At 48.7% G+C, this 27,729-nt stretch overlaps 1 protein-coding gene across 1 annotated transcript in view; it reads left to right on the top strand.

Moving 5' to 3' along the window:
• Nucleotides 1–26,145, top strand: part of IGDCC4 (immunoglobulin superfamily, DCC subclass, member 4) — a gene marked incomplete at its 5' end in the record, with an annotated part of 55,847 nt that extends 29,702 nt beyond the window's left edge. The window contains 15 exons of the mRNA XM_009081635.1: nucleotides 2,101–2,256; nucleotides 2,773–3,183; nucleotides 3,898–4,062; nucleotides 5,091–5,228; nucleotides 6,693–6,866; nucleotides 7,542–7,775; nucleotides 12,513–12,620; nucleotides 13,241–13,424; nucleotides 14,097–14,224; nucleotides 14,420–14,590; nucleotides 15,108–15,245; nucleotides 15,715–15,820; nucleotides 16,760–16,994; nucleotides 23,856–24,020; nucleotides 25,612–26,145. Coding sequence (XP_009079883.1) covers nucleotides 2,101–2,256; nucleotides 2,773–3,183; nucleotides 3,898–4,062; nucleotides 5,091–5,228; nucleotides 6,693–6,866; nucleotides 7,542–7,775; nucleotides 12,513–12,620; nucleotides 13,241–13,424; nucleotides 14,097–14,224; nucleotides 14,420–14,590; nucleotides 15,108–15,245; nucleotides 15,715–15,820; nucleotides 16,760–16,994; nucleotides 23,856–24,020; nucleotides 25,612–26,145 — 3,047 coding nt within the window. The remainder of the gene's footprint in view (nucleotides 1–2,100; nucleotides 2,257–2,772; nucleotides 3,184–3,897; nucleotides 4,063–5,090; nucleotides 5,229–6,692; nucleotides 6,867–7,541; nucleotides 7,776–12,512; nucleotides 12,621–13,240; nucleotides 13,425–14,096; nucleotides 14,225–14,419; nucleotides 14,591–15,107; nucleotides 15,246–15,714; nucleotides 15,821–16,759; nucleotides 16,995–23,855; nucleotides 24,021–25,611) is intronic.
• Nucleotides 26,146–27,729: the final 1,584 nt, after the last annotated feature.

Raw genomic sequence — 27,729 nt, 5'->3', positions numbered from 1 at the left:
AATCTGTTAATCCTGGGAGTGACTGGGACTGTTACCAGGAGGTTTTTGTTCAGTGGAAGGATCGAGATGCTGCTTAGGTCTCGTCAGAGGGGTAGGAATGAGCTGGGCTGGCAGATGTTACCCAGGGCTGAGAGCCAAAGTCACGAGTAGGATGCCAGTGTCACTTCACTGAGAGTCACATCCATCAGATATGTTTCAGAGGCTCTGAGTGAAGACATTCTCAGCTCAGAGGTTGATTCTCCCCCCAGAAAAGGCTCTCAGTCATTTTCATAAATCCGGGTCACGATTTAAGACTCCTCTCCCCTGTAACCATTTATCGTGGTTGGTTTTCAGCCCAGATTTGTCCACAGGCAGTGATTTTAGTGTATAAAAATATTTCCTCTTCCCCACAGAAAAGGAGCAAAAAAATCTCGGAGGATACAGCTTTGGAAATCAAATCAGCAAGGATTAAATGTTCTGGCAGAAACATTTCTGATTTATCCTGTGCACTTCACAATTACAAACGCTCAGCATTCTCATGCTAGATCACTTGCTCATTGCTTCACTGAGAGCTGCTGATGCCCATAGTAGATATTATTAGAGTTAATTTTCATTATACAATTTTTTTGGAAGCAGGAGGGGGAAAGAGAAGGTTGGTGAACCAGTTCCTTCCATGCTTTATTTTCAAGCGTTTACTTGGTCCCTCTCTGCTTCCTGGTGTGGACCCTTCAATTAAAAGAGATGGATTTACAGTGCTAGTCATTCTATGTTCTACAAGCATGTTTCTTTCCAAGCCTTCATTAAGGAGGAGGCTGGGTTACTGGACCATTAGTCATGTAGAGAACACTGAGGATGTACCTCCAGGTTGCCACTTTAGCTCTTGCCAGCCTTGGTGGTGTCAGCTAATTGCTACCATCTGGAGTCAGGTTTTCCAACTGCTCCGGTGCAAACAGGGTGTGCAGACTCCTCCTCTGAGTGTGCAGCCACTGAACTGAGGCCATCTGAATACCCCCAAAATGGGTGGAGGGGGCAGAGGATCTGCTCTCAGCCGCATTCCCTGCTGATGGTGCTAAGTAGGTGCAGCTGCTCGCAGTGGAGGTGGGAAGTTTGCTTCTTTGTGAGATTCAGACTCAGCTGAAGCTGTGAGAGGTAGGGGCAGGCAATGCTGAGGTTGTGCTTCTGGAGAGGGACAAGATCAGGTATTGCACAGCTATGGCACAAATTGACTGGCTCTTCCAGTCTGCTAACTTGTGCCAGAGCTGGCCATGGGTGCCAGACCTCCCATCCAGGCCTTTCCTCAGCTTGTCCCCAGCTCTTGGCTTTGTCTCCCACACTCATTCAGAGGTAGCAATGCCACATCCCTGTGTTTCTCACACCAGAGTGATGCTGAGAATAAGCAGTGCCCAGCACCAGCCTCTACCCTGTCCATGATGATGGGGAGCCCAGGGCTAGTTGAAGTTGTAGAATGACATCTCAGCTTCTGGCCAGGGATCTGTAGCCACCCTTTCTTTCTTCCCTACTCAGCACTACTGAGCACTTAGCCAGGAGAATGGGGAGAGGGCAGCTCACAGCCCACGTCACTGACCCAAGCACCAGAGCCCCAAGGTGAACCAGGTGTCTTCCTGATACCTTACAGCCAGGCTGGGCAAACAGTGAGTCAGGAACTCGGTAGAATTGGGTTCATGTCCGGGACATGGAGGAGGGAGGAGCCCCTGAGTTATCAGTGATTCAGCACTCTGCTGACATTGCATTAAGGAGTGAGGGCAGGAGGTGTGTGTGTTTGTGATGGGGATCAGCAGGCAGATCCAGCAGCTTTTCCAAGACGTGTGTTAGCATAGCTTTCCATAGAATGTGCTATTCCTAGGGGCTCTCATTGCAGGCACACCCTAAGCATCAGAGACTATTTTGATCCAAACCAGAACTTTTTCTCTTATTACAGGCTAAACTAAACCTTGGCTTGTCAAGCCCTAAGGAGTGTCCCAGCAGGAACCCTCCACTGGGCTGGGCTTTGTGATATGGGGGTCTCTCCACTTCCCAGCTGTGATCCTGGCGTTGTTTATGAGCCCTCATAAAGGGCAACTTGGGGCTCCCTCCCACATTTGTGCATGTTTCTTCCTGCAGATGGAAAGCCTGTTTCCACAGATGTGATTGTGCTGGGCCGGACAAACCTCCTCATTCCTTCCAGCCAGCCCCATCACTCTGGGGTCTACGTCTGCCGTGCTAACAAACCCCAAACCAGGCAGTTTGTTACCGCTGCAGCTGAGCTCCGGGTCCTTGGTAAGTAACACTTCAGGTAGAAATGCTGACCAGGGAGCTGTGGATCGCATGGACCAACATCCAGGAGATCCCCAAGAAGTTGCATTCGTGGCCTGTGCTGAGTAGGATGGGAGCCAGGTTAGAGCCAGGAGGCCCTGGGCTGGGATAGCTCTCAGTGGGAGTGTCACCTCTTTAATTTGGGGTTTAGTTCCTGGTATTTACTGAACCGTTTTATGCCTTATTCTTGTTCTCCAGGGTTCCCCCATGGAAATCTCTATCAGCAATTAACTTTCAGTATCGTGGAAGCCAGCAGGGAGAGCAGTCTAGGATCAGGGAACGCAGCACATGATTGATACAGAATTTATTTTTCCTTTTGGACAGAGTCTAAATTAAGCCTCTAGAGTCTGCCTGGCAAATCCTATCTTGTAAGCAAAGCTGCTACTGAATAAAACATAGCACCGAGCAGGGAGGAGAAGGGATTTGCTTTGCTATCTTTTCCTCCTCCTTTTTGCATTAATTTGTCCTCTCTCCTCCCAGCTACTCCCAGCATCTCCCAGGCTCCTGAAACCATCTCCCGCACCCGAGCCAGCACGGCCAGGTTTGTCTGCAAGGCGGAGGGGGAGCCAGCCCCCAGCATCCACTGGCTGAAGAACGGGGAGCCCATCCTCTCCAACGGGCGCGTGAAGGTGCAGAGCAGCGGGAGCCTCGTCATCAACCAGATCGGCCTGGAGGATGCTGGCTACTACCAGTGTGTGGCTGAGAACAGCCTGGGCATGGCCTGTGCCACGGCCAAGCTCTCGGTGATTGTGCGGGAGGGTTTGCCCAGTGCTCCCAAGAAGGTGTCAGCTGTGTCTCTGTCCAGCACCACAGTCCTGGTGTCCTGGGAGCGGCCGGAGCACAACAGTGAGCAGATCATCGGCTTCTCCCTACACTACCAGCGGGCTGTGGGTAGGTGTCACATGCCTCTGCAGCACAGCTGTGTTGCCGGTACAAGGCACAGGTTGACTTTCCCAGCTAGTGACCAGCATGAGGCAATTCCCTTTTCATTGTAGGTGTAGGAATTGTCTTGTGGATCAGCATCAGCCTGTGGTAGTGCCTGTGAATTAGCCAACACACACTAACTTGTGGACAAGCAGTAGTGTGTCCATGTAGCTGAGCTGTCTGGATTCTAGTGGGACCAGGCACTCTTTCTGTTCTTTACTTTTCCCTCCCAACACATTGATTTTATATGCAAAAGGTGTGATTGCTAAGGGAGATATTAACCAGCTGCATTGTGTACAGGGGCAATCACTAAATTATTCACACCCAGAATCTGAAGTGAGGCACTTGGGTCTCTTGGGGTCTATCTTCCCAAACAGCCAGCAAGCCAATACTCTTGCTGAACTGTTGCCAGAACTCCTCTGAAAATTAAGCTGGTAACTTCAGCTGCCCCAGCATGGATTAAGGAACTCAAGTCACAATGGAGGTGTTAGCATTGAGGCACTGGATGTTTCTGCCCAAAGTACTCACATATGAGATGGGGTTTGTGTAGGTGCTGGGAGAATTGTAGAAGACAGTGATTTCTAAAGGGGATTTACACTGTGGACCTTGTGAATTAAGTGATTTTTTGAGGAGTGTCTTGGCAGTTCACTGACCTGCTGATCAGTGTTTCCTTGTCTCTAGGAACAGATAATGTGGAATACCAGTTTGCTGTCAATAATGACACCACTGAGCTGCAAGTCAAGGACCTGGAACCCAATACCAACTATGTCTTCTACGTGGTTGCATATTCCCAGCTTGGAGCCAGCCGGACATCCTCTTCCATCGTTGTCCAGACCCTGGAGGACGGTGTGTTGAACTAGATGGGTACTGGTGCCTAAAAAATATTCTTGGCCTGTTTCATGGTGAGCACTGAATGTGCTATGGAGAATAGCAGGAGCTCCTAGAAACCTAAACCTGCACCCTGGTCTGATTGTCACTTGGGTAATGAAGGGCATTGAAAATGACCTGGCTGACACTGGGGCCCATGAGAATCCTGCAGGGACTGCAGTCAGCTCCTCAGGGTTTTCACTTAGCTCATGTGGTATTGCTCCAAGCTTGACTCTCGGCCAGGCTCAGTTTCAGCTCAGAAGAAAGATATCTATTGCAATTTGTTGGGGTGGGAGCAGCCTTGAGGTTGGATCCCTTTAGAGCCAGTAGTTTGTGTTGATTTTACCATTTATCACATAGCATTTTGCAAGCAGTAAAGGCAGAGTGCCAGAAGGACAGCTGCCCAGCAGGAGAACATGTCCAGCTTTCAACAGGCTGCAGGACAGAGGCAAGCAGTGATGGTTTTGGCAGACCCTGCTCTGCTGCAGGGTGCATTATGTGCTTTTAATGCTTCCAACATAGTGACCTGCTTGGTCCCACATGTGTGTGTCTGAAGCCTGAAAAGCTGAGTTGAAAGCTGCCTACAGCCCAGAGCTGTGTTTCTCAAGGGAATGGGGATTCTCAGGCTGCAGTCTGGATCTGAGAGCCATTTCCTTTTGTGTCTCCTTTGTGCTCCACAGTACAGCAGAGGCTGATAGCTGGTGTGTGCCAACCTGCCCAGTTTGCAGTGGACACAGGGTCCCTGGGAGCAGTGGGGCTGGGGCCAGCAGGCTCTAGGCAGCCTGGAAGCTAAGCAACCCACCATCTCCCCTCCTCAGATCCCCCCAATGCTCTGAGCTGTTGTAGGGCTGTGGGGTGTTGGTTCCCCTGGGACAGACTGCATGTCACCAGTGTCTGTGGCAGGGCCAACACCAGGTAGTGGCCTCCAGTCAACTCAGAGAGCTGGCAGAGAGGTGTTGAGGTCTTGCTCTGGTCTTTGCTGACTTCTCACGGTGGTTTGTACCCAGTTCCCAGTGCTGCCCCTCAGCTGTCCCTGTCGAGCATGACTCCTGGTGACATCCGTGTGACGTGGCTGCCTCCTCCTCCAGAGCTGAGTAACGGCAAGATAACCAAGTACAAGATCGACTACTGCACCCTCAAGGAAGGTGAGGGAAACACCGTTGGGGAGACTGTGTCCTCTGCTCCAGAGGTGTTAACAGAGTGTAACATGGAGGGAAGGAGGTGCAAGGCTGAGAATGGAGGGGACCCCATTTACCCAAGGGAGGAGAACAGCCCTCTCGTAGCCTGGTCCTGCCTGGTGGTCAGGACGGTGCTGGTGCTGTGTTACTTCACACTCCTTTGAGGTCCTTTTTTTCTGTGATGGTGGAGGAGCTGTGTCCCCAAGGGAGTGGCCTGGTCCATGTTTGTGCTGCTCTGGGAGTGTCTGCACGAGCAAACCTTCACTGCCATCTGCACTGTATGTTTTGGGGAAAGAGCTGTATGCTGCTTGGGGAAGAAGTGTAAATGCATTCAGTTCCTTTAAAATGGAGTCTAATCAAAGTGATCCTTGTGGAAAAAAAAAACCCAGGTATCCTGCCAGGCTGTGTTGCCCTATTGCCCAGTTTTACCCAGTTTTATTTACATGGTCAGACACTCCAAGCAGCATTCAGCAGGGTTGGTAACATTTACCTATGCTGAATGTGGCTGTTCCAATTCCATGTGTGCTTGCTTTGCAAATCCTTCTGGGTATTTGCTGTTAAAACCGTCAAAGCTCTGCAGCTTTTCACTTCCCAGGGTCATGATTCTTCCTGAGAGAAGGATAGGGAGTATGATGAGGTGCTGGACATGTTCCCAGGTGTTTGATCTGGGTTAACAGTCTGCACTGTGACTCCTGGCTCTTGTTCTTTTGCCTTGAGCCTGTGCATGGCTCTGTGACATTGTAAAACCTTGGAAACACTTGCAATCCAGGGATCACACTCAGCAATACACTGTTACATAGTAGGGACAGTGCTCCCGGCTGAGTTAACACTGGGGGAAGCTGAAAAACAAGACCTCTGCATTCACCAAACAGGCAACATGAATCTTCTGCAAGATCAGTTAGTTGTTGCAGTGAAAATCCCAGGCCATTCTCAGCTTAGATTCCCTGTTATCTCCCTTATGAACTTGGGTAGGCTGAAGAAGGAGTGAAAAACCCCCCGTCTGGCTTGGGTGAAGGTGTGAATTTTGCAGAAAGCAAGAGCTGCTGGACAGTTCTGGTTCAAATTAAGGTGAGGATTTAAATACAGTGATGAGAAGCACTGGAATATACCATCAACTCCCATCAGCTGTGCTCGTGTTATGCCATCACGTCAGCAGCCCCAACAGGGTTTGACAGCTCCCTCCGGGCAGGCTCCGTGGTGCTGAAGGCAACCTGCAGTTTGGAATGTGGTGAAGGGAGTTGTCAGTCAGGATATCAGCTCTGCCCAGCCTTTAGTTCTAGTTTTTGCTAGTGGCATGAGACTGCACTGGGCAAAGCCAAGGCAGCCCAGGGCGTGCAGACCACGTGGGGGTAGAGAGGCTTTCTGGCTGCTCAGCTGTAATTCCTTTTGGCTGGGAAACCCCTGTTTTCAGTGGTGTCCCCTTGATTCCAGCAGATCAGGTCACCTCCATCGAAGTGGGTGGAAATGAGACCCAAATCACTCTCTACTCACTGCATCCCAACAAAGTGTACAAAGTTCGGATCGCAGCCAGCACCAGTGTGGGCTATGGAGCCCCTTCCGAGTGGACTCAGCATCGGACTCCGGACAGAGACAACCAGACACATGGTAGGAGGCTGGGTAATGCCTGGGATTTGGGGCAGGGTGTGGGGAACTTGAGGTGTTTTTAGACACACTTGCTTTCCTTAGGGAATTCTAACCACTGGTTTTGGTTATACCAAAGTGCTCACCTATATCTTGCTGCTCAGCAGCCACTGTACATCTCACTGCTTGCCTGGGCAGTGGATCTTTCCTCCCTCCATGTGCAGCTGTGAAAATTGTTTAAAAACAAAGAAAAAACCCAAGTAAAAACCCCACACCCAGACGTTAGGACATTTGGGAGTGAACAGACAATTCTGCCCAAGAGCTGAGCCCATGCCAGACTCCAGCAGGATTTAAAGATGGTGATACCTCAGAATGCATTTGTGACATTGTTCTTCTTGTATCACCCACCTGGGAAAGTCAGTGGTAGAGTGTAACTGTCCCACTCAGTGGTAACTGTACCATCTCAGTAGATGACAAACCCCCAGAGTGGCTTTGTGACATTTGTGCTCCTGTGTCACCCAGGTGGGAAAGTCAATGGCAGAGTGTAATTGTCCTGCTCTCCACTGTCTGGCAGTGGAGACATCCCACTCAGGGCAGCCTTTCCTCACACCTCTCCCTCACTACTGAGGGCAGGGAGGATTCAGTAGAGCAGGGAAATGGAGACAAGTGTCTGAACATTTTTCTTTTGTTGGCTTCTAGTTCCATTTGCCCCGACAGAGCTAAAAGTCCGAGCGAAGATGGAGTCCCTCCTGATAACATGGCAGCCCCCAGCCAACCATGCCCAGATATCTGGCTACAAGCTCTACTACCGAGAAGTGGGCCCGGAGGAGTCCAGCGATGAGAGCCCCTTGGATGGTGCTGAAGATGAGAGCTGGGATGTAGGACCCATAAAACTAAAGAAGAAAGTGAAGCAGTATGAGCTGACTCGTCTAGGTTAGCTGTTGCATCTTCCTAGCAGTTGTTGTGGCCTGTCTCTTGCCTTTGCAGCAACCTGGGATGCTGCCAGGAGACTCAGTTGTCTGCTTGGCTGCAGATACATAGGGCCAGGACCATGTGAGCTTTTTAAACAGCACCCAAAATTATTTCTGGAGTGGAGCTCCTGGGCTTTGTTCTGAGCAGAGTTTATAACACAGAAATTCTGAATGCCAGTGTAGCAGGGATTGTATTTTTAACCAAAGGCTACTAATACACTTAGTATATGCTAATAAGTGGTTCTTAATCAATTAGTGTCTTTATTGTGTCACTACAAAGAGTGCCTGGATTGAAATCTCTAGTCAGGACAATGATCTGTCCTTGCCTGTGTGTTTCTAAGGAGCTCCATAATTGCATGAGTTTGAAATCTCTCTGTATTAAAATGCAGAGATGGGCATAATTCACAGCATGCTAATTTTGGGCCAGTATTCCCCTCCACCTCCCCCTGGGGGAAAAGGGATGGAAGAGTGAGTGTCTGTGACTGGAGAACGTTTGTACCACGGTCAGATCTGCCTGCCTGGCTCGCTGTGCTCAGTGTTTCCCACATGGAGTTATATTTCTAACATCTTATCATATTGATTTGCCCATTGATACAGGCTGGAGAGAGAGAAGAGAGTCATGGCAGATGCATCTTTGAAACAGGATTCTTTTTCCTAGAGTTCTTTCATTCCCCCACTTCGTGTTACTGCCCAGTGAGCTGAAACTGCAGGGTGTGTGTTCCTCGTGCTGGTTCACCTTACACTTGTAGCATATATTTTATGCATGGTGTAAAGGTCAGGATGCAGCTCCTGGAAGGACTGGTTGTGCCATCACTAAGTAGGTTCCCAGCTCTGTTGCAACCATTTTGCCACTGAGAGAGTGTTAACAGTGATGAGTTTCTCTGAAGAATTTAACTCTGTAATTATTGTGCTGAGGAAACCACATGTGAATATCATCATGCGCTGCTCTAACCACTGGCAAGGCAGTCAGCAGAGGGGCTTGGAGTGGGCTGAATTGGTTCCAAATGCTCTGGCACAGTGATGCTGAGAAAGCTGCTTGTTCCTCTGTAATTACTTCCTTAAATTTGGGCATCTGTCAAGTCCTAATGGTTTCCTTATGATTTGGCAGTGGTGTATCGGCTATTGCTGCATCAGGAACGGAGTCTCGGGTTTCTTCCAGTCTTGGATGTTCACTTTTCTCCCCTTGTGCTGTGGAGTGATGTGCTCTTGCACGTGTACAATAAAGGAAGGCTCAGGAATCTGGCTGTGCTGAGAAAGGCAGGGGGTCTGGACATGGAACAAGGAGGAGTGGTTGGGATTTAGAAGGGTTTAGTTTTGTGGCACAGAGCTCTCCTGTACAGGTACTCACATCTGCCTCTTGTAGGCAGAGTGGACAGTGGTCACAGGAAGGGTTGGCAGCCCTAATGTGATCTGTGCTGCTGCACATGGGCTGATGGGAAATCAGCTGAGGGATTTCCCAGCCCATGGATGTCTGCCTGGGGAACAGGACTGGAAACCTCTGCTAAGAACCCTCTGTAAAAACAAAGGAAATACCCAACACTGTCTGTCTCTACAATGATCATTGAGTCCAAGCTCTTAACTACTTCAGGGCTGAGCAAAAGTTAAAGCAAATTCTTAAGAGCACAGTCCAAATGCCTTTTAAGCACTGACAGGCTTGGGGCACTGACCACCTCTCTAGGAAGCCTGTTCAGTGTTTGAAATGGTGTCAGGAAATCCCAGGTTAGGCCCTGTAGTGCCTACCTACCAGGCTATAGCTCAGATGTGCTCACATACCATGTCAGTGCAGATGAGGTCCAGTGTCCCACTGGAGGCTGTGCACTGCTGCAGCACAGTCACTACATGTCCCCTGGCTCCACAGCTCTGTAGTGTCACTGAAGCCAGCACTCTGCCCCTGGTCTTGGTTTGAGGTGCAGCCTCCTGTCCCACTGCTCGCTCCTGCATAGCTTGGTTTTGATCTGGTTTTCCTTGGGTTTTTTTCCAGGAGCACAGCAGGGCAGGAAGGGAAGCACTTCCTGGAGAAAGAGTTCCCTTCAAGGCACACCTCAGGCAGAGGTGGGTGGGGGTGCAGAAACAGCTTTGGCCAGAGCTGCTGGAGCACAGTTGCTGTTTATTCACAGCAATAGCACCACAATTACACCAGCAGTGAGCCCTGCCCACGTTTCCTTCCCCGTTTTCTGTAACATGGGTTTGTATTTTAGGCTGAAATGGGGCCAGCTTTGTCCCTCACCTCTTCTCTCACCTGCCCTACACTCAGCATCTGGCTTCTTGATTTTGCCTTTGGTAATAACTCATCTCTATTCATTTGAGCTGTCTGAAATGAGAGGAGACTTCTCTCCCATCTCATGCTAATCTCTAGAGCAAACAGTGTCTCCTTAGAGTGGTATCACTAATGGCACACCTTGTATCTTGTCTGAGAGGTGTGTGCTGAAGTCCTGTGGGAGAGGTGAACAGCTGTTCAAAGGCACACAAGAAATCCAGCAATTTCATGAGCCCACAAAATCAAAAGGAAGCTGTCCTGAATCACCAGAAGGGCTTTTCCCTGAGAAATTCTTACTGATTTCCATCTGTGTTCTAGCAGTTAATCTCTGTACTGGTGTGCAACTACCAGGGCCATAATTTATGTGAAAAATAAATGGTAGGGATCTGATCCTGTCTTCCACATTCCCATGAAGGAAGATTGCATTCCTCTGGGAGTAACTCTCTGGAAATCAGGGTATTTTCCCACTTAAAGGGAATGGCCTGTGGCATCTGGCCAATATGAGCACCTTGAAAAACTGAATGAAACAACATATTTAGCATATTGGATATATTATGCAGCCATCCAGGTTAGTGATTTGAAATGATCTGGACTAGATTATTCTGCTTATATTTAATGTATGATGGAATGCAGTGAAATACATCTGTTTTCATGCTGCCTACTAGCTTCTTGACAGCTTGATAGAGCTTTATGTGTGCATGTTCTAAGAGCTTGAACATCTGGGCCCATGTATAAAAACTGAAGCCAAGCCTCCGACTGAGGAACCCAAAATACCCCTATTTTCAGGATGTGAGTTGCTTGATCTAGTAATTGAGCTCCCCTGGCTTCACGTGTAAGTGGCTGATCCTGCCCAGGGATGGAGATGGAGGACTTGTCCTTTCCTTCACTTCATTCTCCAACAGGAGCTGCCCACAGCTGCATCACATCTGTGAGCTCTTCCTCATTGATTTGGATCACATCATCCACAATGAGTTTGTCCCCCAGTGAAGCCCAGCCAGACACTGGGGCAGGAGGAGGAGGAGTGTGCTGGTGAGAGACAGGCTGTGAGGTTCTTTGTTCCACCCAGCCCGTGGTCCCAGCCCTTTGGAAGTCGAGTGCCCTTTGGTCTCATCGCCCTTGTGTGGGTTTGAAATGCTTTTCTGTGGCTGGAGAATGTGGAAATGCAGATCAGGCTGTCTTGGAGGCAGACAAAACTCTGTTTGCTTTTGGGATTCTTTGGGGGAGAAAAATGTGGCTGAACTGTTTTTATATTCTGAGCGCGAACATGTGTTGTGGAGCAGAGAAAGCCTTTGGTAATTGGTACCATTAGCCTCTGGGAGCGTAATCAGGGCAGCAATAATAAAATTGGCATCAATAAGAAAGGTTTTATTCTGCTTACGTTGTCTGGCAAAGAGAGCAGTGATCTATGAGGGCAGGGAATGAACAGGCATGTCCCAAATTAACAAACTTCATCAATGCGCTGCAGCCAAGGCAACCAAAGGCAGTGTGGACTGGCTGAGCTCCTGAGCAGGCTGGCTGCTGCAGGGAGTGTCTTCCTTGAGAACTTTGTATCTCCCAAGTTGTTTCCTTGATTAAACATCTCCGTGAAAAAAAACCCCTCAGATTGTACAGCAAAGGATTCCTGCAGCTGAGGAAAGACCGGAGGAAAAACAAATGAATTTTGGACTATGGCAGCACTGCTTGGAGACAGAGTGCCCTGTCCTGCAGCTTGGTTGGGTCCAAGTGTGACATTCCCCATAGAGGGCACAGGCTGATGGGAAGAGTGTGCAATGAGGACCCTCAGGTTTTTGGTGTGGGTTTTCTGTGCACTGTTGCTTTTCTAATTGCAAGTCAAGAAACTGCTGTGGAGGCAAAATAGTCACCATACAATAAAAACTGCCAGTGACTTAACAGGGTGTGTGAGGACTTGCTGGAAGGAAGAGCCTCACAGCAGTGAATAAATCAGAATGGACTTCAGAAATGGGAGGTGCATTTTGGAGAGGAGAGAACATCCTCACTCCTCAAGTGCAGTCACTTCCATGAGGGAGAGAGAGGAGTCACGGTGCAGGTTTTGTTAGTAGTTTTCAAGGGTGAAAGGCCAGGAGACCCTGAGGTGATACGCTACAGGATGGGACACTGGTTAACCCTCAGGGGCTGGGGCAGGCCCATTTGCTGCTGGTAATTTCTGTAAAAAGGGGAGAACTGGAGAGCAGCTGTGCTGGTACATGTGCCGGCTGCGAGACAGTGTTTGTGTGTGGGAAGCCTGCAAGTGGAAGGGAGACTCCCTACTGTAATTTAGGTATCAGCTGATATTTATTTAGCTATTAGGTAATAAAACATTTATTATGTTCAAGCTGCTTTCTTGGATGGTGAGAAAAGCTGGTCAGATGAAAGAAAACATGTCTAACTGGGGAGGGTTTGTGACAAAGATATTCCCAGACAAACCCTGATTGATTTTTGCAGCTCCTGGGAAACTCTATGAGGTGAAGCTGGTGGCTTTCAATAAGCATGAAGATGGTTACGCAGCAGTTTGGAAGGGCAAAACAGAAAAGGCACCTGCAACAGCAGTAGGTGAGGAATATCCTTCACTTGTCTGTCTCTTCTGCTCGGCATGTGGCTTCAGAGGGCAGGTTATGGAAGATGAACTTCAAGAAGGGCAATACCAATACAGGAAAGGTCCCAATATAAGAGAACTTCCTTTGAAAGTCAGTGTAAAATGCATTGGAGGGATTGGCAAGGAGAGAAAGGAACAAAATATCACCCCTCTCATTAGGATTTTCTTACACTGGGTGTGGATGGCCTTCACCACATCCCCTCTGGGCCTGCTAGTGGCTCAGGGATGGTCTGGAAATGCCAGATAAGCTGTGTTTCATCTCTTAATTGACAAAGATTCAGTAATGTGAATCAACAGCATGCCAGGCTTTTTGCCATCTTATAAAGACAGTAAAGCTCCAAGGGCCTGGGCTCCATTCTCAGCTCTGCCAGCCAGGTGTGGGATGTTAACTAGTTTGGGCTCCTCCTCACACCAGCATGGCCCTGTCAGATGGGTAGCTTTGAAGCTGACCTGCTGTGCTCCTCAGCACTCCTCCACCACAGTGGTGCATGGATCCTCCTTGTGTTCTTTCCCACAGGTGAGGAAATTCCTGTCATGTTCATCTCCACATCTCTTTTCTTTCTGTCTTATACCATAGATCCCCCTGTGCAGAAGGGTCCTCCACTGCCTCCGGTCCAAGTCTATGCAGAATCCAACAGCTCAACTTCCATATGGCTCAGGTGGAAGAAACCTGACTTTACAACAGTCAAAATTGTCAACTATACTGTGCGCTTCAGCCCGTGGGGCCTGAAAAATGCCTCTCTTGTGACATACTACACCAGGTAAAGAGGGATGCTAGAGGTTCCTGTATTGCTCGTGTTAGGAATGAACACAGGGCAGGAGGAATCTGCATGGAAGTTCCAGTACTTAGCAAAACCCTGGGTGTTTCAAATGCTGGAAACATCTGCCATGGTCACAGATACAGAACTGCTGAAATGCAGTGCTGGAACTTGTCTATGACTTGAATACCTAGGGATCGTTTATTGGTCTCTGCGTCTTTTTTTTGCTCTGGTTGGACTTTACACACTTGTTTCTCTATTAACAGCATGACCAGGTATAATTATGGCCTGCCTCAAAGTATTCATGATTTGTGAGATGGTCATCACAAGTTTGGTCTATAAATTGGTAGAGTTTAAGCAGTTATAATTGGGGATGTATTTTGCATCTGGATTCCCGTGCAGATTTTCAGCCTCTAACCAGGCTGTTTGCAAGCTTTTGCCTGCAAGTACATGAGAAATGGTCCTGGAGAGTCCTGGGAACTGCTTTGCTCTGTACCTGGAAGCTGAGTGCTCTTGCACTCACATGGCAGCAGGAGATGAAGCTTTAGGTGGAAAATCAAATACTGTAAGAGTTAGGATAATCTCTTAGAGTGTTCCTGGTAAGGTGTCAGGGTGTCAGGGGGTGGGAGAACCATCTGGTGTTCATGGCCTTGTGCATATGTCCCCTCTCTCCAGCTCAGATGAAGACATTCTCATTAGTGGGCTGAAACCCTATACCAGGTATGAGTTTGCTGTGCAGTCCAATGGTGTTGGCATCGATGGACCCTTTGGCAGCGTGGTGGAACGCTTCACCCTGCCTGACCGTGAGTATTTACGGGAACCGAATCCTGATTTCTCCAACTTTCCCTGACTCTCTATCAGATCCCTCCTAATGTGCCCCTGAGAGATGTGGTCTCATACCCCTTCTAAGCTCTGAGGCCCCTGAGTACATGCTGGGAGGCTCTAAGCATCCTGAGGGCAAATGCTCTGCTGCTCAGGCTGGGTCTTGTCCCTGCCAGGTCCTTCCACTCCTCCCTCTGACCTGCGGCTGCACCCACTCAACCCCTACGCTGTCCAGGTGCACTGGTGCCCACCTGTGGAGCCCAATGGCATCATTGTGGAGTACCTCATCCTGTACAACGCCAACAACACACAGCCAGATGACATGTGGACCTTGCTGACACGAGAAGGTGAGCCTCCTCCAGGTACCATGATCCCCACCACCTCCTCCTGCCTCCTTCCCTGCTCTGCAGCCCTGGTTGCTCGGTCCTGCTGCCCTGATTTTTGCCTCACTCTGAGCACAAATATTCAAGAGCTCATGCTGCCAGCTTTCTTGAAGCAGATGCTGGGCCTTGCTCCTGGTCATAATGGAGAGTTCAGGGACACAGCTACTGAGAGACATGAAATCTTACATGTCTGGGGCTGAAACAGCCATTATCATCCAGCAGACATCCTGCAGATATAGGCTGGCAGCCAGTAATTCCTAGAAGAACGTGTGCCAGCAGCACCATGTGCAGTCTGTATCATCAGCTGTGTAAGCAGCAAGTTCATGAATACCAAAGAGGTGTGTGAAATGCCTCTTGGACCTCATGTCACAAAATCCCTCACTTCTGAGTGTCCAGCAGAATTCCACTGCTGCTTTGCTGCAGCCTCTGAATACTCTTGAAACCACGTATTTTAACTTTCTTTTGACTTGCTTTTGGTCAGGAAATATCTTCAGTACTGAAGTGCATGGCCTGGAAAGTGATACCAGATATTTCTTCAAGATGGGAGCAAAGACAGTCGTGGGATCTGGTCCCTATTCCAACGTTAAGGATGTGCACACCCTGCGGGAGAAGTTGTCTGGTACGAACCTCACCTTATCCCAGGGCAGGGCATGAGCTGTGTTGATGAAGACTGTGATTCGACAGCAGTGACATTTCTGATTGCCAAGCCTGTGCAAGATGCAAGAAACGATTCTGTGTAGACCAGAGCAGAGGATCATAGCAGAGTCCTCAGATGTGCCTCCAGAACCCATCCCACAGCCAAACTTCATCTCTCTTCCCCATCTCATTTCCTCAGGAAGGGCACACACAACCTGCACCTTGCTGCCTTTCTGTAGCTTGAGAATGTGCTTTAATCTGCTCCAAATTGTCTCTGCCAAGTAATCTTTCTCCTTTATGTGTATAGAATCATAGATCAGTTTGGGTTAGGAAGGACCTTTAAAGGCATCACCTGTTGGTTTTAGTGCAGCTGGTGCTTCTCTGAACATGAGACACTTTGTACCTTCTCCCTGCTAGCAACTGAAATGATGTAGGTATCTTTCTCCTCCTAGATGTTTTGGATATCCACTCTGTCACCGGGATCATTGTGGGAGTCTGCCTGGGGCTGCTCTGCATACTCTTCTGCATGTGTGCCAGCTTCCGAAACAGCAAGCAGAGGTGGGTGTCACCTCACCTGTGTGGCAGGTAAAGGAGGCACGTGGAGGGAGACAAATCCACTGGGAGCTGCATCCCATGTTCAGCTGGGCTGCTTGGGATGCAGTGTAGGACATCAGTTAATGCACAGCTTGAATCTTGGGAGTGCTGGCTGGCTAAGGAGCGTATTAATGTGGTCTTCGAAATGATTTATTTTCTCTGTAGTTTCTCTTCAGCTTGCATTGTTAGACTAAGAGGGTTTTTTTTTCAAAGAAAAAAACACAAGAAAGTGGAAAAAACACTGTCAGATTATTACCTGTGTCTGTTAGTGTGGGCAGTATTTTGCTTCTGAGGTTGGACAGCTCTAAGGATGTTTGGAAATGCTTTGTTAACTTCCAGCTGGGAAGATGATGAAAGACTTCCGAGAGAGTGACAGGCTGGTTTAAGGAGGGTTGGATGCAGCCCAGAACCCCCTGCTATTCCAAGGGTCTGAATCCAGCCACAAGCATTTGGAAAGACCATGATCAGAAAACAGCTCAGTTATTGAGAAGAGCTTTGAGCTCGCAGCAGATCTCAGGACTAGGGACAAGCAGCTTCTGAAGTCTCATCCAAGCCAAACTTTCCTGTCCTGTTACATCTCTTACCTGTAAAGCAGAGGTGACAGGAGTGACACAGCTCCCCACAGACCAGGGTTACTGAGTGCCTGCTCTGGTGCTGGGACTTGTGGTGTCTGCTGCCCTTGGGCTCTGCAGGCGAGGGGAGGGCTTTGCATCCTGCACTGGGATCTGTCTGAACTTTGGGATTAGCAAAGGTGGTGAAGAGATGCATCTACAGCGAAAGCTGTTACAGTGGGATGTGGATAGAGGATTCCCTTCCTCAGGAGGGGCAGGGCAGGACTTGGGCATAGTCCAGCCCAAGCACAAGAACCAACTGAGATCTCAACTCTTGCTTGTTTTCCCTCAGGGAGGCCCTGCCAGGTCTGGATTCCCAGGCTGCTGGCAACCACACGTACTACCACCGGAGCAGACAAGGGGTGGCCACTCCCAGTGCCACCCTGGACTCACATGAGCTGGAGTCCCTCATGTCGCCACTCACGGAGGATGTGCCTGTGCCCCTGGGGGACATCACGGAGATGACAGAAGTGCACAGCCTCATCCACACGAGCCTCCCTGAGGACATTGTCCATGGGAAGAGGAAGGTAGGGACCCATGCATATGGTGACTGGGCTCCCACCCTTGGCAAGAGCCGTTGTTTGGTGTGTGGCTGCTGGGAAGGGTCAGTTCCTGTCCTGGCAGTCTTGGCTGCAGGCTGGTGCCGAACAGCTACACATTTCCCTCTGCAAAACTGACTGGCTCAGCCTTGGCTGTTGGATCTAATTTGGGATCCCTATGCCATCTCCCACTCCTTTTCATCTCCTGGGGCAGTGACCCCTCATCCTGAGAAGCTGCTGCCAAACGTGGTGCTGCAGAAAGCTGCACTGTTCCTGTTGCTGTGGCATGTGGATGGTGTGAAGAAGTGCTGTGTCTAGAGTAGGCACTTGGCCTTCCAGAATACTCTTTTGCTTGGAGTGAAAGGAGCTTTATTCATAGTGTGTTGACCGGAATACCTCTGAGGATAAACAAGAGGTAAAACTGAGGGGGTTTTGTGAACTTTAGATGTTGAAGTAGTCTTTTCCCACCCTGCTTGGTTTGCCTGACATTGCGCTGTCTTTCATTCCTCCCTGCCCATTTCCTCTTTCAAGCTTGCCTGAAACATTTCATTCCATTAGGGAACCTTTAATTGGCCTAATTTAGTTAATCTGTTTATGTCTCTCTTTGTAGCCCTGGGAGAGCATGTTAAGTAATTAGGAGGTTCAGTAAAACAAATGCATTGTGAGCGCGTGGGATTTCACGTTCGCATCGACGATGCGCTCGTGTCACTGGAGGGAAGGTGAGTTGAGGACACCTGGCTGACCTCGAGGCCTGTCCTCGCTGCTGGTGGCAGTGCAGGTATGATCTTTCAGAAGCAAAGTCTTCTGCTGGCTCTGAAAGCTCTGAGAGCTGAAGCCATGCTCTTGGCCATCCCTGCGTGCCGTGTCGGATCAGCACTCAGCTGAAGGAGAGGATGTTTGTTCGCAGCCAAGCCACATCTATGGATTTGGGTGGAATGTAGCTGCCTGTCTGGACCCAAGCCGAAGAGTGTGAGGAATTTCCTACAGCTCTTTCTGTTAAATAAGGAACAAATGTTTTCAGTGATGGGGACTTACCCTGAGAACAGGTCGGGGTGGGGGGAAGTTCCCTGCCCTGTGAGGCCTTTCTGGGGGCAGCATATCCAGATCTCTCTTCCAAAGCAGCAGTCCTGTCTCCAAGGGGTTACACAAAGATTTGAATGTGTGCAGAGCAGGCGCTGCAGAGGGCAGTGCCAAAGCTTGGCTGTTTGGTGCTCAGTCAGAGAGCTTTGGCCCTGAGAGACTGGCAGTGACCAGCAGGGGAGTTATGGCCAGAGACCAGAGCTTTGGGGAGAGGGACAATTCTGTAATTGGATGGAGAAAGGCCACTGTGAGTTAAATTAACTGTGGATTTTTTTTCCAGCAGAATAAATGGATTGGGGTTTTTTTGATGGATGTGGATAGGGAAGCAAGGGTCACCGTGGCGCAGCCACCCGGAGGGCAGCGTTGTCACCATGCCGAGCGGTGAGGGTGACCTGGCAGGTGAGGGCGATGGAGTGGTGACCGGGAGCAACAGGCTGTTGTTGCTGGGAGCGAGCACTGGAGGGAGATGTGCTCCCACGCAGGAGACCCTGCGCCCTCCGCTGCCCAGTTCCTGCTGGAAGTGCCACCTGAGCACCGCTGCAGCCTCTGTGCCCTCTGACACGTACCATGAAGGGTGAGAAGAATGAAGCCAAACACCTTTATGCTGCAGTGGCCAAGAGGCCCCATGTCTGGATGGTGATGTGATGTTACCTGGCTGAATGGTCAAGGAGTTGGGCAGGTCTGATGGCGTGGCCAGACCGGAGCACACACGCCTGGTCCCCACGACAGATGTAAATCAAGACAGGAGCAGCTGTGAGTGTGTGCATCTCCCAGCTTGTACACAGAATGCCATTAGTCAAGGCCCCAAAGTGGGTATGAGTTCCTTGGGTGTCCTGTGTACTGCAGATATCTTCCTCCAGCAGCCACTGAAGCTAGAAACCCCTGGAGACCCTGTCTGGAACGGAGTGTTGTCTGGAGCTTTGCACCCTGCAGTGACCAGCTGCTTTTGATGCTTTCTCTTTCCTTCTCTCATGCTGTGTGTGGTTGTGACTGTGAAAACCCATGGCAAGGAATGCAACAGAACCACAGGAAAGAGAAAATCCTTGTGGAAGGAAATTCCTGGTCTGTCCTGGCAAGGGGAAGCTCTCCAGGGTGCTCTAGCTTGGATACTATGACTTGTAGTCCTAGTCAAAAAAGAGAGGGAATGAGAAATGTCTCAAGGATCCCTTTAACAGCATATCATGTCACCACAAAGCTCAGAATGTTGGCTAGGAAAGGCTTTTGGTCCAGTGCTGCTGCCACTGCTGGGCAGGTTTGTGTATCTGTGACCTCCAGTTGCCTGCTTGCCTCTCTGTCCTGAAGTTACACTCCCAACACCTGGTTTGTGTTGGCTGGGTGGCACCTGCCATGGGGGATGGCATTGATAGCTGCTCTGTGCCTGCAGGCTGTTCACATCCTGGCTTTTACTTACCATTCCATGGACATTTCTTGTTTTTATTCTTGTTTTTATTCTTGTGGCAGCCCAAGATTCCAGTGGAGACTGGAGGTTTCATGTTGTTAGGAGGTGTAGATACACAAAGAAGTCAGAAATGAGCAGTCACTCTGCAGGTGTGGGAACTGGAGAGCAGTGAGGCTGAGGACAGGATGTCTTTAACAACACTGACTTTGAAACTGACACCTGCAGAGAATGGTGGGCAAGGATTTTGAGACATCACCTCGGTCATTTTCAGGTCAAGATCACCAATTCCTTCACACTTAGGGCTGTGATTCCTCTTGAGCTGTTACATGTAATGCTGGGGGTGCAGGATGGTGCAAGGGGAAGATGGGACAATCCCAGAGGAGCTTTCTGGCCACCCTGCCCCTGCCTGCAGGACAGCAAGGTGCTACTGCATCCGAGCTGTCGGCACGGGGCCCCTCTGGATGCTGACAGCTCCATTAGGCAGGAGTACACTCAGCCATTTAGCAGCCCCTTTTCCTTCCTTTCTGTGTGCTTCCCAGTGGTTACACACAAGGATTTGTAAATACACTGACAAGTGATTTTCCTCTCTTACTCTCTTCCCCCTGCAAGTGACCCCCAGACTGGTGCCCTCAGTAGCCCCGATATAAATGACACCGTCGTGCACAGGCAGTGGTGATGCAGCTCTGTCTCCCGTGACAGATGGACTGAGGATGATGAAATGGCTCTGCTCCAGACATCTCTGTCACTGCTGCTTGTGGGCCAAGCAATTTAGAGGGTGGGGGAGAATGTTAAAAAGCATCTGCTTTCCATGGAAGACTTCAGCTTTTCATTGAATGAAGCCAAACCCAAGCTTTTTGGATTGGAAATGTTTGCTGTTACGCTTCTTGTGAGCTGGAACTTTCCTTGCTTGCTGCCCCACTCCTTCCCTGTGGGCCTCTTCCCCACAGGACTGTGTTTCCCATGAAGCATCCCCTTAACTCGGAGAGTGAAAGCTGTAACCCATCAGGGAACTTGGATCTACACGGGTTGTTTGTCATTTTCATGTTGAAATTTTTCTGCGTGGAAAAAAAGTCCCAATGTTTTCTGAGAAGTCTAGGATGAGAGCTGTGCTCCTGGTGACAACCAGTAGACACTCTGCTTTATCTGGTGGGGAGAGGTTTGTGCTATGTCGCTTCCCAGCCGCGGGCAGGGATGTTGGTATGTTTGCGTGACACGGAGCGTTCCCACTCCTGCTGGCTGCTGTTCAGCAACGAATCCTTTCTCTCTGCTGTGACACATCTGAAATGTCCCCAGCCTTGTTTTGCACAGGACTTCAAGCTCCTTTAAATAACCATCCTCATAAACCAGGGAAGGTTTCAAGTTGAACTTTTTCTACATGTTCATTCTCAGCTCATATATTTGCATGAAATCATGACTTGTCACTGAGAAGGTAACATGATCTAGGCATATTTTTACCAGCCAGAGTTTCCATAAAAAAGCTAAAATGAAAAGGGTTGTTTGCTTTGATAAGGATATGGCTGTAATGGAAACACCTTTTATTGGAAGATGTTTTTATTAGTTTTCATTCTTCTGTTTGCAGTGAAGTGACAAAGGGATTTTACCCTCTTTAAATTAGACTGACATTCCTTACTCCTTGCCCTCGTTACTGTTGTAAAAACCAAGAGAACATTTCCTTCCTTCAGCCTCTCATCAGCCCTACTTGAGTGAAAAGACACAGTATCATTTATTACACCAAAACTACTACTTAAAAAGCAGTGAAGCTTTCAGGCACACAAGATTTCTTTGGGTCTCTGATGAAAACAGACCTAAAGATATTGCCACTGCCCAAACTTAAAGACTAAGCCCCAAGAGGGATTTGTTTTTTCCCTTACTTTTCCCCTCTCAAACATAATGTGCCGAACAACATGTGGGATACAGGCCATGTTGTGTGGCTGATGGTTTTTTTCTGTTTGTTGAAAGTTGCAAACTGGTACAAAACAAGTTTGTTCTTCGTTGCAGCCAATTTCAGCCAGAGCTGAACAGGCTGTTCCCAGAGTCATCAAAACCTATGTAAACATGGCAGATTGACATTTCCGCTAACAGATGGTCCATGGGGGATTGCAGCAGAGCTGCCTGTTTCTTTCCACGTTTTTTGGTATTCACAAGATGCCTGCAAGAAGGTTTTTGAGTTTGCTCTGTGTGTGTGTGTGTGTCTGCGTATGATGCTCAGATCTCTCTGATGGCAAATATGCATGGAAGCATCTCTAACAGGACACACATTTGGTGCATGTGTGCAGATTTGTGTAGGTTCAGTGCTGAAATTTCCAGGCAGTATTTGCTCAGTAACGTATGTTCCTTGGAAGAGGCACAGAAGCCATCAGTCAGGGATGTAGCTGCAGAAAGCCTTTCAGATGGCAGCAGAAGCAAATTGAACATGGTCCTTGAGCACTCGCATGTGGAGATATTCCTCTCTGTGATCGCTTGGTTGATTTCTTGCTATTAAAGTGTAGTTTAATGATTGTCCGCTTAGAAAGGGAGCAATTAGGGAATGCTTTTGGCTCTGACTATGTGGTTGAGGATTGCAGAGAGAAATGGCAAAGACACTGCTGCCAGCATCCACATCTGAATTAGCGAGTTGTTGATAGCCACAGCACTGGGCTTGGGCATGGCTGTTCTGCAGGGTGCTGGCATAGCAACGAGGCCTTTTAGTACTTGTTTTCCAAAAATTTGATGCTGAGGCAGCAGCAAAGCTCCTGTGACTTGGGGGTGCTGCTGGGATGTGACACTGCTCTGCCTCCCGCAGTGTGTGGAGCCCCAGGGTGGACAGAGGGCTCGGGAGCGGCTGAGCCGCCCTTCGGCACACACTGAGCACCTCAGTGTCCTTCTGCCAGCCCTGACAGCACGAGGTAGCATTTGCTTCTTGCTAAATAGCCGACTTAGGAATGCCTGGCTCACATACAACATCTGGTCGTGTATTTCTACCTAATTTCCAGCCAGATGGACTGAGGCACAAGAAGGTCAAATGACTCACACAAGGTCAGGCTGATGTCAGAAATCTCCTTGCTGTCTCGGCTGGACTCTCGCTACGTTGGCTGTTGTTGGAATATATTTGGCCTAAGTAGCAGCCACATATGCAGAGCAGAAACCTGGATTTCTCCTGCTGACAGTGAGCAATAGGTGGTTAGAGGGTTTGAATAGATGTGCTGGGTCTCTTGGCCCTACACAGCCATTGTGCTCACAGCACCAGTGCTCTGTGTGCGTGCGCACACTCACTGTTGTCAGCTCAGGATTTGCTCCTCTTCCTCCCTGCATCAGCCTCACTTTTCTATCCAGGCAATGTGTAACATCTGTGGAATGAACCAGAGATAACAGGCTTGTGTGGTCCTAAAACCTGAGTGTGTGTGTGTGTGTGTGTGTATATATATGAGTCAGTAACAAGGTTGAACTCAGGTACATGCAGGACAGTCCAATAAAATCAAAACCTGGAAAGAAAATACTTTTCTGCCTGTGAACTAATAGTCTGAGCTGTTAAATAACTTCAGCTCTTAAAGGCACACATTTCCCATACACAGAGGTGAGCATTCAACAGCTTATTGCAAGGGGAAGCTGAGAGAACCCAGAACAAATTGCGTTCAGCCCATATAATTTAATTAGATCTACAAACAAGGTAACACTGGTTGCCCAGGGGACTTAAAGCTGAGCTAAGAATTGCTTGGTGGTCTGTTACCAAAAAAAATAATTACAAAAAATAAGGTCCCCAATTTTGTGCCTGTGTGTTGGTGGGGAATGGCAGAGTGTTTACTCAAGTCCTGGCTTAGAGCAGGAAATCTGTTTGCACCGCAGAGTGGGCAGTTCAGCATGTCTCCAGCTCTCTCTCATATGGGTCAGTCTCACGGGTGAAGGTCCTTCATGCTGTGGAGCATCACTTGTGCCAAAGCAAAGACTGTGATAATTCAGCTCCAGATTTCCCCATCCCTGTCACTTCCCAGCAATGTGGTATTTTTCAGTAGGCTCCTTCTGCTCTGGGCTGTTGGCAGCTTTGCAGGAAGCTGATTTCAGTGGACCTTTAAATGATGTCTGTGCCATGATGTACCTGTTGGCCTCTGACAATCAGTGAAGAGCCCTTTATTTGACCAGTTGTGAAGCATCTTTTATCCCTGAGCTCTGCATCAGCCCATGTAACAGCAATGCAGCCTGTTCTAAGGCAGTGCCTGTGAGAGTCCATTGCTGAGCATTTCTATTTTGATGCCATCACAAGTGTCCTCCCCATTTATGGTATTTTCCCAACTGGCAGTTTCCTTTTTCAAGCTGCTTCTCACTTCAGGCGTATGAGAATAAGAATCTGTGTCTGGGATAATTGGATCTTTTCTTCTTCTACTTTTCTCCTGCAGTCTTCATGGAATAAATCAGCCAACCAGCCCTGGACAAACAGCATTGCCAGATATGGGGACACCATCACCAAAGAGCCTCTGTCTGCTGTGAATGGGTCCCTGAAGCTTCCGTCCAGCGCGGGGCAGAAGCTTCTGCTGCAAGCTCTGGTTTATGATGCTGTCATGGTGGGTGTCTTCAGTGCTTTAGTGACCTGTATGCTCCCTATTCTCCTTTCTGCAGCCCCTTTTTGTGGACTCGTTCTGGTGATGGTTAGGGGAACGGGGGGGTCCCCAAAAGTTTTGGGGGGTCATTCATGGATCTGGGGGACCTGGAGCCAGACACCAGCAGTCTGCTTGGAGTCTTTGCTGTGGCCCTGCAGCAATCAGCCTGCCAGTGAGTTAGGAGCTGCAGTCAGTGCTCGGCACAGTCACTAAGATCTACAGCGTGCTCTCCTGGTGGAGGGATTGCATTTTGGCTGTAAAAGGAGTCAAAGATCAAGAGTTGATTTAAACTCCCTTCTCCAGATAGGGTAGAGCAATTTCCACTGCCCTTGTGTTCTTTATGTGGATGCATGGACTGGGAGGAAATCCTAGTTCTGATATTGCTTCATGGGAATAAATATGCCACTCCTGTGTTTGGGAGAGTTTGTACAAGGATCAGGATGTCTGTGCCATGGTCTCAGCAAAGCAAACTGGCACCTGCTCAGACTATGTACCAGAAGATTTCTTTGGTTATTGTTTTAAAAAGTTCCCCCCACTCCAGCAAATACTTCTAAGTAACCTACCTACGTTTCCTTCCTAGATAGTGCTGTGAAAATCAATTATACACAGGATGTAATTAACATTGTGGATGGAGTTAAGACAACGTTTTACAGCCAAATTACAGGGCACCATTTACAGCACAGCTTATCCATCAGAGTTTGTCAACAAAAGGAGAAAAAGTGTTGAATATGTAAATGATGCCCAAAGTTGGCTTCAACAGAAATCACTAATTACACATGGGATATCAGTTCCATACTCTGAATTGTCTTCTTGCTGCTACATCACACTCAGCCCAGAGTCTGAGTGCTGATTGCCTAGAGAGCTCTTTGTGAGCTTCCACAATAATTTGTCTGTTAAATTATTGAGTGATAATCTCGGGAATGACCTGCTTGTCAGCCAGATTTGTGGGGATCTGTAGCCTGAACTCCACTTAAACGCTCCAGAGCAGATCTTACAGTTTTCTTTTTGAATTTAAGTGCTTGAATTTACACAGACTTTTGCAGGCTGTGACCAGGGCTGTAACGAACACACATTTTGTGATGTGTAGCCAAAACGAAAGCAAGAAAGTGAAGGGAGCCCTGGTATCTACCTCAGAAGCTGGTTCCTTAGAGTGCTGCCCACTCACCCTCTAGAAGTCTGGCCCTTAAAATATGGAAACAGACTGGTGAGTCTTGAAAACTGTGGTCTTTGCCAGGGGCTTGGAGGAACGGCTGCTCCAGCCTGCGAAGAAATGGTGGGCAAATCACTTTGCTCCCTTGGGACTTGCTTTCTCAAACATTAAAATAGAAGTAATGATCCTGAGGTGATTTGAGATGCTTCTTAAGACTTTCAGCTCTGAGAAACATATCAAGGTAATGCTTAATGGAGACATGTGTACATCCCATTGCACTCTGTGGGATTAAAAAGAAGTACATTTCAGTGCTTGATTGGGTCACAGCCTCAATTATCTGAATTTCATTTACTTTGCCTTCGTTTTTTTTTTTTTTTTTTAAATTTTCCCCCTGTTTGATAACAGAATGAAGCAAAGAAAAGCCACCTACCAGCCAACCTCCACCAAGTAGAAGCAGAAGTCATTGTCCATTCTGATTTTTCAGCCTCTGACAGAGACTACGACTCCCAGCTGCACACCCTGGAGAGTGAAGAGACAGAAACTGAGGATCAGGAGCCTGAAGAGCTCCCCTCAGGAGAGCTGGTTCTTCCCAGCTCTCCCAGTTCCCAGAAAGATGCTAGCCAAGCACTGGTGGACTGCATGGGCAATTCAGAGGTTCAGGCCCAGGAGCTGTTCTGTACTGACAGAAAGACTCACAAACCAGAGGCTGTTCGTACCCATGGGCTCACCAATGGCTTCCACAGGCATGGAGAAAGTCTGGATTCAGTGGAGAGTGGAGACTCAGACTCCATCCAGGAAGGCAGGGGGGATGTGCAGCCAGTCAAGTGCCAGTTGCTTTCCACGGCCCCAGAGGAGGCCCCACTCTGTAGTAACTCTGGTTTAACCAGTCCACCCTCAGCATCTGAGAACGTGGCACTTGTCCACAGTCACAAAGAGTGAACTGATCTGAGTTGGATCGTGGGAGAGCTGAAGCACTAGTAAGGACCTGCTGCTGAGAGGTGTTGCCTGCCCTCAGCCCACCAAGCCCAGCAGGAGCTGAGCAGGGCCAGCATCTCACCAGAGCAGGGCTTGGACCTGTCAGCTGTACATACACCTTCAGGAGATCAGTGGGTAGGTTGGTAAGGGCTCATCTTCCTCCCGCTGAAGCTGACGAGTAACTTGGTGTTGGTGGGAGCAGGATTGAGCCATCTGCTGAAGCCTGACGTGGAGCCACGATGGAACAGAGCCTCCTGTGCTAGACTGGGCTGTCACTTCTCTGGAGTCCTCGAGGCGACTGGCAAGACATCTCTAGTGCTGGGAAGTGTCAGGGTACACCGAGCGATTCCTCTCAACTGCCTCTTCACCAGGAGCGTCTTGGCACTGCCGATGCCTCGGAGCGTTGGGATGGATTCTGCCAGAGGAGTCCCAGGAGGGGGTGGAAGGAAACAAAGGCAGTGAGCTGGAACCACCAGCCTTTTCTGCCCTCCCGTGGTTAAAAGGATTACCAGGCTCTCTGAACGCTACCGCAGGAACTACTCCTAGCAGGCTGATGTAGTGGCCTTTTATTACACACTCTACGAGTGCCTCTAACAACTTGTACTATATAGAACCTTCTGCAGTGTCTGGGTCATTTCACCAACCTGGACTTTGTTTTATGTAGGTTCTTGTACCTAATATTTTAGGTACACATCTGTCCTTTTAATGTACAACATGTATTTTTATTTCCTTGGAACATCTTTATATTATTTAATTTTATAAAGTGGAATAGTGTGTGGTATAGAGTAGCATTTTTACTACTTCTCTCTCTCTTTATTTTTTCCTCCCTAACAACACAACTACCTCATGTCTGTTGGAGAAAAAGAAAAATAGCAGTAGATCTACTCTTTTGTTATAGTCCATTATAGGTTTTAACTTATTCTTATACTGCCTTTTTCTAAAGAATATGTTTGCACTGGTTGTTGACTCTTTTTTAAGGCATAGTGCTGCAGAGCTGATGTCTCTCTTGCTTTGTTTCTTAGACACCTTCCCTACAGCCAGGGAGTTGGGTTGTGTCTCTGTAGGACTGTGTTTTGCAGGAGCTGGCCAAGGAGATAGCTTCAGCTGATGGGATGTTGATCTGTCTTTCCTTAAACAAGCTTACGTGAGTGAAGAGAAAGAAGAACCAACAATTGCAAAAGTAATTTGTGATCTTGGAGACATGTATTTCTCTTTCTCCTGTGTGCCCACGTGGAGACATCTCAGATGGTTCTGATTTCCAGAGAGCAGTCTGCAGCCTTCTGTAAGCAGTGGACTTGCTGAAAGCTTTGGATGAACAAGTGAAATTTTCCAGTCACTTCTGAGAGTCCTGGCCAAAGTGCTTTTGGTTGGAAAGTCAAATCTTTGTCAGTCTGGTTTGAAAATCATCTAGTGACTCTCCTGCTGACACTGTTTGCTTGCTGCTGACGTGTGTCTCAGCCTGGCTGTGCTTGCAGAGTTTGACTGTGGCCACATAAGATTGGAGCAGCTCCTCGTGGGTAACAAGGATTGGGAATTCTGTTCATGGGT

The sequence above is a fragment of the Acanthisitta chloris genome, unplaced genomic scaffold (assembly GCF_000695815.1).
Source record: "Acanthisitta chloris isolate BGI_N310 unplaced genomic scaffold, ASM69581v1 scaffold17669, whole genome shotgun sequence".
Lineage (NCBI taxonomy): Eukaryota > Metazoa > Chordata > Aves > Passeriformes > Acanthisittidae > Acanthisitta > Acanthisitta chloris.
This window is presented reverse-complemented; position numbering and strand designations above follow the sequence as displayed.